The sequence below is a fragment of the Hibiscus syriacus genome, unplaced genomic scaffold (genome assembly GCF_006381635.1).
Source record: "Hibiscus syriacus cultivar Baekdansim isolate YM2019G1 unplaced genomic scaffold, ASM638163v2 tig00002840_pilon, whole genome shotgun sequence".
NCBI classification, from domain to species: Eukaryota; Viridiplantae; Streptophyta; class Magnoliopsida; order Malvales; family Malvaceae; genus Hibiscus; species Hibiscus syriacus.
In genome coordinates this window covers 2,003,355-2,012,380 of record NW_024061947.1, presented here as the reverse complement: position 1 = coordinate 2,012,380, position 9,026 = coordinate 2,003,355, and the positions used below count along the sequence as shown (strand labels likewise).

The 9,026-nt window shown below is 31.9% G+C and overlaps 1 protein-coding gene across 1 annotated transcript; it reads right to left on the bottom strand.

The window, feature by feature from the left end:
- Window positions 1-8,143: 8,143 nt before the first annotated feature.
- Window positions 8,144-8,707, bottom strand: LOC120154350 (ethylene-responsive transcription factor ERF024-like). Its single transcript, XM_039166128.1, has one exon. It carries the CDS (start codon window positions 8,705-8,707, stop codon window positions 8,144-8,146), a length of 564 nt encoding a protein of 187 aa, XP_039022059.1.
- Window positions 8,708-9,026: the final 319 nt, after the last annotated feature.

Below are 9,026 nucleotides of genomic sequence, written 5' to 3'. Positions count from 1 at the left end.
AGGGGATTCACTGCCTTATACCCATACGAGGAATAAATCCCTACGAAGGTATAAGGTATGTATCCCATGGGTTATTTACTAAAACGCATACGAAGAATAAATTCTTACGAGAGTAAAGCATTCACCTGACTAATTTGGATCAAAGCTCGTGTCTAGAGCTTATGTCATGCAAATGCACGTGATATGTGTGAAGAGGAGCGTACCTACCTTTGACTCAAAAATGAAAGAGAGATAAAACTTGACAAAAACTTGGATCGATATGAAAGCAAAAATTCAAGTGTTAGTATGACAGTTAAAAAAGAAGCAATTAAAAACCTCAATAAACAGATCATAAGTTAACTAAATACTCGAACTCATAATTTCCACCAAGACGACAAAGTGTAAGCGACTTAGCCTGACTCTCTAAAAAAAATCCCCAGCGGAGTCGCCAAGCTGTCATAACCATTTTTTTTATAAAAATAATTTATATTATTTTTAAAACGATTACGACTTTAATTTAGAAAATTGGTGATTTGAAATTAATCTGAATTAAATTGGAAAAGGAGTCGCCATCGACCTTTAGATTAGGCAGGTCGAATACCTAAAAACGTCTTTCAAAATAATTTTAAGAAAAATCATTTTTAAAGACAAAAGGGGTCTACGTTTACCAGAAAATCGATTTGACGGGTTCGGGAGTCGGTTACGCGTGGGGAAGGATTAGCACCCCCACAGCGCCCAAAATTGGTACTGTATCGCTTACATATCGTCGTGATGATGGAAATTACAAATCGAATATAAAGTTAAATTACGATCCATTTATTGAAATTTAATTAATTTACTTCAAGTTAACTATTTAAAGAAAATCCTTTAACTCGATAAGAAATCTTAAAATTTGCAATCCTCCGTCGGGAAAGCTATTTCAACTATTTCTCTTTTGTAAAAGAATATTCTACCATTGATTATGTAAAAAATTGCGAATCAAATATAACTAAAAACGATGTTTACATACGAGTAAATTGATTAACTAAAAACGTGAATTGAATACAAATTAAAAAATTTGAACTTTACATTCACATAAAATAAAATAAATTGTCACTTAAAATAACACACATTGCATCGTTTGAACAAATTAATTAGCAAAATATACTCGACTTATTTCAAGTTTCTATGTCGTTAAAATGCCGTACCGGATCACACCACTTCGATCAAGTGGTACTTTCCACGCCCATTCTACGCATACGTGTTCTTGAAAATATAATCGAATATTTCATACATAGATAAAAATATAATGAAAATAAATGTAATTGGAAATACAAAATAAAATATTCACATTACTAAAAACATTATTTACATAATACAAATAACCGAATAACAAGTACAATAAAATCATACATAAATGAATAAAATAAAATATTCACAAATGTCAGGGATAAATTCGAACATTAACAAAAATACCTAACATATAAAATCAATGACAAAAATGAAACTATTATAAACATTGGGACCAAAGTCAAGTATCCACAAAAATGACATAATATACATTAGTAGGACTAAAATATAAACAAGGAAACATAGATGCCCAAAACAAAAGAAAATAAAATAGACATTAAACCAAATATATTTAAAAAACAGAAAATGACTAAAATAAAAGCAATTAGAACTTGAAGCCAAAAATTAAAAAAAGCAAAGTTATATTAAGTGATTAAAATAAAATAATTACACAATACGAGATCAGATTCCAACATTCACGAAAGTAGTAATATAAAAGAGTAAGGACTAAAATGAAATAAACAGAAACATAAAAGATCACAAAGTAATTAAACCAAACATCAAACAATGACTAAAATAGAATATATACGAATATGGTGACCAAATTCAAATAACAGTAAAGATAATAAAATGCATGGGATCAGTGATTAAATTGAAATATTTGAAAATATTAAATCCAGAATCAAATATAGACAAATATGATATAAAACATGAACAGTGACTAATATATAACATTTGCAAAAATTTCATGACCAAATCCGAATATCAAAGGAAAATGCACAATAAACTGAAACAGTGACTAAAACGAAATAAATATAAATATCACAACCAAATTATAATATCAGCAAACATAATATATAAATTAATGACTGAAATGCAATCATTAAAAACTAAAAGGCTCGAAATAAAACAATAATAATTTCATTAAATGACTTAAATAAAGCATTACAAAGGAGAAGGGACCTAAAGTGTAGTTACCCCATGCTTGCAAAACACTGGTGCCCAGACCCTTGAAACGGCGTCGTTTTGAAACCCGTTTAAATACCCCCTTTATATGTTTGAAAATTCGTCTCTCTTCATTCCTCTCCCCTTCCATTTCACAGAAAGAGGGAAAGAGAGGAAGCTCTCTGGAGCTTCAACCGAAGCCCAAAATCTGAGGAGGCTTCGCCGTGCCGGCCGCCGTTGGTCGGCGATCACCGCCGTACGCCGCCGCCAGAAAAGAGAAAGGAGGGCACCAACTGAAACGCCTCAACGCCCTGGTCATGAATCCGGGGTTAGTTTCCCCGAAAAGAGGCTCAAACGCTGTGAATCTATGAAGAACCCTTCGGATTCTTCGACTCCGGTGACCTTAGATTTCAACGAGGGAACGAGGTAAGGGTTTCTCTCCTTGGTTCCTCTACACTCCCTGTATTTTTTCTATTTCCTTTCTTTTTATGTTTTTATTTTTTTTTTCTCTCCTCTCTGATTTTCTTTTTTTTTTTCTGTCTCGAATCTCTCTCTTTTTTTATTCTCTGTTTTTTTTATCCCCAACCGAATGTCCCCCCTTTTCCTCTGATATCTTTGCTTGATTTATGGTTGATTTTGCTTCGTTTGGTGAGATGATGATGATGCTAGCGTAGGGGTAAGGGTCTCTGATCTTGGTAGGGACAAATTTCCCGATTTATCGGGATTTAGGTATTTTTTTTAATTTAGGGTTTTGATTTGTTTACTATTTCCTTTGATTGGTTTGATTTGGAACTGATGGGGTTACTGTTGGTGCAGGTGGGAGCAGTCGGAGTGGAGCGAGACGGGCCGGAACAGTGACGGTGGCGCGGCTGCTCATTTGCTGCTGGCGGCGGCGGCTGGATGATGATATGTTTAGGGTTTAAAACCCTAATTACTTGGGCCAGATCCAGGCCTGGTTCGGGTATTGGGCCTGAACAGGGTCTGGGCTCCAAGTCTTGTAATTCTGGGTCGGGTTTGGTATCTGATGGGCTTCGGGTTTGAGCCTGCAAAAATTTGTAATAATAAATAATAATAAAATAATAAGATAACGATAATAATAATAATAATAAAATAACGAAAAAAACCCGGACAAAAACGGGTGTCTACAACCTGGTCATAATATCAATGGCTTTAGCAAAAAGCTTGGACATTCTTCTTTCTTGCAGGTGGAATTTGAAGGGCTTTACCACTCGTGAAATCACGGTGTTACAAGACTTGAAGTTCAGTCGGATAGTGCCCAAGCTGTGAAGCTTATTGTTCAACCGATGGTGCAAGCAGTCCTCTCTCGTTAATTCGAGCTATTGCAACCATGCACAATCAACAGTGGGAGACTCGCGTTTTCCGGGTACCACATTCTAAGAATTCTGTTACTAATAGCCTTACCAAAATGGCTCCTCCAGTTCCGTATGATATTACCTTCTTCGATACTCCTACATTTATTTTAATTCATGTAAAAATAAATATTTAAATTAAAAAATAAAAGAATTTATTGAATATTTTGATTAAGCAGGAGCCAAATTAAAGAAGGATGATACTATGTTCTCAATTTTTTAGTCTAATAATAATTTAGATCATCAAGTTCAAATATTAGATAAATTAGATATTATTTTAAGAATTTTGATTTTAAATACCTAATAAATTATTTTGTTTTTCTTAAAAAGTCCGATATATCGGAGAATTCATTTGCAAATACTTATTACACTCATTATTAGCTAGAGTACATTCATAGTACATGTTTTACACAAGAGCTAACAAATCCATTCATTTAATTTTCAAAGAAACTGAGTAGATATGTGAAACAGTAAATGCTCTACCAAGATATTTGTGGGTGCAGAAATGGAGCAAGGTGAAGTGTCAGCACCCACCTTGTTAGTTGTCTACTTTTTTCTATTAGGAGAAATCTATCACTAATATCATTATTCATCCGATAAGTGCTTGTAAGAAATGAAAGTGGAATTCTTTCATAGACATTTGGATATTTTTCGAATACCACACCATATATTCATCCGAAACTAGTGTTCCTCATCATGTTGTTCAAGCGCACTTTTAGAACTACACCATGGTTTCGCCTAAACATGCATCAGCAAGACACACTTCTAGAGCCTATTGTATGATTCCGTCTAATATGTCCCCTAAGTTTGAATACTTGTTTCTCTTACAACATAATATTATGTGTGTTTTTGTTATGTTCTTTTGTGAGATATGTTTAAGTCAAATTTCTATTTAATTATGTTTGAAGAAATTCTTAAAGTGTAAATTTGTATTTCAATCATTTTACTGGTTAATATGATTTTAGATAATATTTATTGGATCAGAATTCTTAAATATGGACATATATGAATAATATAGGATGGTTTTATAAATTGTGATACCAAATTAAATAATTGATTATGTTACATGTTTTATGAGTATTAAAGTGTTATGAAAATAAAAATATAGATATTATAAGTTGTATAATATTTATAATTTAATGAGACAAAATTATAAATAATTATAATCTAATTTAATTTTCAGTTTATATAAAGAGATAGTAGTATCCAATAAATAAATTAACTTATATTACTCTTATTCCCGTTAGAACGTATTTACGAAAAAAGAAAACTTATTTTCTTGAAAGATTACGACCAATTTTCTAATCGATCTCCATCAACGAATACAAATTCACTTTTATTATTCATAAAATTTGACATGATAAGATTAAATTTAATTTAATATTTGTTATGATTTGATTTAATCAATAATGACATCATTAATTAATTTTCCTCATCTTGTTAAAATTAAAAAAAATACTTTCACGGTTAAAAAATATGATAAAGAATATGACGTAGACAAATATGACATATATTAATTTAATCCGTTGTGTTTATAACTTAGGATAAGGTGCCAACGAGGGTTGGCATAAGTAATTGAGATTCAAGAATTTAAATTTGTAAAGTTTAGTTCGAATTGTATCACTGTTATTCTTGGTGGACAATCTATAAATTCTTATATAAATCTCAATTGTATTTTAAGAATACTCCGACCATAAAATGGGGAGCCACCAAAATTTTTTGTATAAAAAATAACTTAGGATAAGGTTCTGTACTATAATTTCTCTTAAAATATTCAACTTACATCTTAAATCAACGTGTTAATTATTCTTATCGACAAAAACCCTCTCAACTTGCCTTGATTTTCTTTCTCCTTTTTTTCCTTCACCATACAACTAATAGGGTACAATATGAAAATGATCACTAAATTATCTTAAAATGATTTTTATCATTAAAGTTTCAAAACATACAAAATAATCATTAAATTTATTAAACTATACAAAATGGTCAGTACACATTATATAATAGTGATAAATTTCAATAAGTATATGGATCATTGTATAATAGTTCAATAAGTTCAATACTCATTTTATAACAGTTTCATAAAATTTAATGATTATTTTATAATTATTTGGGAAATTTAATGATTATTTTATAATTATTTGGGAAGTTTAATGATTAAATTTATAATTTGTGAAATGTTAGTGACCAAAAAAGTTTAAACATAGTTTAGTGACCATTTGTGAAATTTACCCCAACTAATATTGAAATTTGGCCTTAGCTTTCTTCTTTCGGTTTTACAATTGCTTTGCAAATATAGAGCTTGGAATTAATGTCTGAGCAACAAATAAACAAGCTTTATTATTACACTGTTGATAGTTTCACCGATTAAATGATATTAATATTCTTTTATTTAAGATCACAATCTTAGAACCTATTAAATGATTTCAGTGATGAAAGGATGTATTATTATATTTTAAAATCTCATATTCGAACAATTATGTCTATAAGGTGTATTCGTTCATTGTCAATTAGTTAAAAATATTTATGAAATATTAATGACCAAAAAAGTTTAAACATAGTTTAGTGACCATTTGTGAAATTTACCCAAACTAATATTGAATTTTTGTCTTGGCTTTCTTCTTTGGCTTTTATAATTGCTTTGCAAATTTAGAACTTGGAACTAATATTTTAGCAACAAATAAACAAACTTTATTATTACACTGTTGATAGTTTCACTGAAATGAACTCAATGATGCAAGGGCATGTTATTCTCTCTTAAGGTCTCAGGTTTGAATAACAGTGTCCATAAGACGTGTGAGTTCAGTTAGCTAATAAAATTTTGAGCATATGTTATCTTCTAATCACTCTATACTAATAAAAAATTAGAATATTATCTTCTCTTCTAATTATAAAAGATGCTAAATTTAATAAAATCATATATATATGAAAAGTGTTTTAATTTCGCTTATGAGAAGTATGCATGAATGAACAAGCGGCTCAAAACTTGTTTTCTTCCCTAATATGGCGTTTGGTTGGCATGAATCCCTTGTAATTGAGAGGAATTGGAATCCAATTCCACCACTTTCTCATGTTTGTTCAAGTTTCCCAAGGGAATTGGAATCCCTCATGCCTTCAACTTTCCATCAAATGAGGGAAAGTGAATTCTATCCAAGAATGGATGAAATTCAATTCCTTGTTGGAGGTAATTGAAATTTGACCATACTACCCTCATCAATCTTTTGGTAACTTATTCATATATTGAATAAAAATATTTTTTTATTATTTCGGGTCGGGTTTCTAATTCATATATTTGGGTCGGTCTGGTGAAACTTTATTTTGGTCGGGTCGGGTCAGTTTTTTTAAGTGTGATATTCGGGTCGAGTTCGGGTTTAGGGTGAAAAATACCCGACCCAAAAATATATATAATTTTACCTTAAATATTTAGGAATAATTACAATAATACCCCTCTCTATATAATTTTTTTCAATTAAGTCATTGTTTTTATTGAATAAAAATAATTTTTTATAATTTCGGGTCGAGTCGGGTTGGATTTCTAATTCATATATTCGGGTCGGGTTGGGTGAAACTTTATTTTGTTCGGGTCGGGTTTTTTTAAGTGTGATATTCGGGTCGGGTCGGGTTCGGGTTTAGGGTGAAAAAAACCAGACCCGACCCCAAAAAAATATATAATTTACCTTATATATTTAAGAATAATTAAAATAATACCCCTCTATATATAATTTTTTTCAATTAAGTCAATATTTTTATTGAATAAAAATATTTTTTATTATTATTTCGTGTCGTGTCGGGTTTCTAATTCATATATTAAATAAAAATAGATTTTGGTATATTTTTTGGTAACTAATTAACATACTCCGATTGGAATGTATTGAAATATTGTTCTATCTTTTGGTAACTTATTAACATATTTTGATTGCGTTGATTTTAACTTATGATGTTTATTAGCATGATTTTTATAATTTATTGAAATGAATAATTAATAAATAAAATGAAAATTTAATATTTTTTAATTTTTTATAACATATTACTACATTTAAATTGTAAAACAAACTAAAATATAGCAAAAAAATAAGAAAGGTAATTCTGTTATTTTACATTACTGAAATCAAATTCCTCTAACATGTCTGCGAACCAAACAGAATATGGAATTAGATTCCAATTCCATTTCCTGCCAACCAAACAGAATATGGAATTGGATTCTAATTCCTTCACATATTCTAATTCCATCATATACATTCCAGCGAACCAAACTGCACTCAGAGTTTTCAAGCTTGAAGCATGCATGTACGGACACTGACCAGGACTACACAACTTAGAGCTAGAAAGAGAATACCATAAATGGATTGACCAAAAAAGAATCCCATAAATGGACAAGTTCTGTAGAAAACACCAATCTCAAAGTTAAAACAAATCGAAAACAACTAAGAAAACACACAGAATCCATGTTTGTGGATTACTTCATTCGTGACTGTCATGTACTTTTAACGGTGCCTGCTGATGCTGATATTCATGCTCATATTTCATTCCTTATTTTTACGGATGATATTTTATATTGAAGAAAGTATATTACACTAACATTAAGGGAATTCCCATAGGGTCTCGGAGCATCCGTCGTTACCGGCGGGAGGAGGTTGATCGGAATCAACGTTCAATAGAGGGGGACTAAGAAGCATCCCTTCAGCCATATTGACAAGAACATTAGGCATATCGAATATCAAATCCTCATCGACGAAATCATCACGGCCAACACTCGATTTCTCCGCACCTATCCAGATGTTGTTCCTACCTTCAGTCCCGACTAAAGCATCGTTTGCAGCCCCTAAAGCCGCTGCAGCCGACGCCGCCGCCGCTTGGATATCGCGAGGGGAGGTTGATGCAGGCACCGGTAAAGAAGCAGCCATGTTGGGGAAGTTAAGCTCCGTGCCTTGGCCTTTTAGGGCAAGTGCCGCCACATCATAAGCAATGGCAGCCATTTCAGGTGTAGGAAACGTACCAAGCCAGATCCTATTAGGTTTTCTCGGCTCACGAATTTCAGACACCCATTTCCCACTTGCCCTACGCCTTATGCCCTTATACACCGGGTGCCGTCCCGTCACAGCTGAACCACTGCTGCCGCTGCCGGAACTGTCGTTGGATTGCATGGTGATTTGAGGACTTGGGATTTGTAGATGGGAATGGGAGAATCCATTTATGAGAAGAATTCAGATTTCCCAAAGATTCAAAAAGTTTACCGAAAAAGTGCGAACCAGTTGTTGATGAACTGCAAATTGCTGATAGTTGGGGTGTAAACCAGAATAAATGTTGGATATATGGGTTGGATTGCGTTTTTGGCTGCTGAATATAACTGGGTGTATCTTAACAGTGATCTTTTTCAGACAAGTCAAGCACCTTAATGGTTAAATGACTCATCCTTATAAGTTTCTAATTCAAACATTAATTTTGAATATTTATTAACAAATG

Excerpts from the sequence above, each read along its gene's own strand:
- LOC120154350 (XM_039166128.1), bottom strand. The coding sequence starts at position 8,707 with ATGCAATCCAACGACAGTTCCGGCAGCGGCAGCAGTGGTTCAGCTGTG.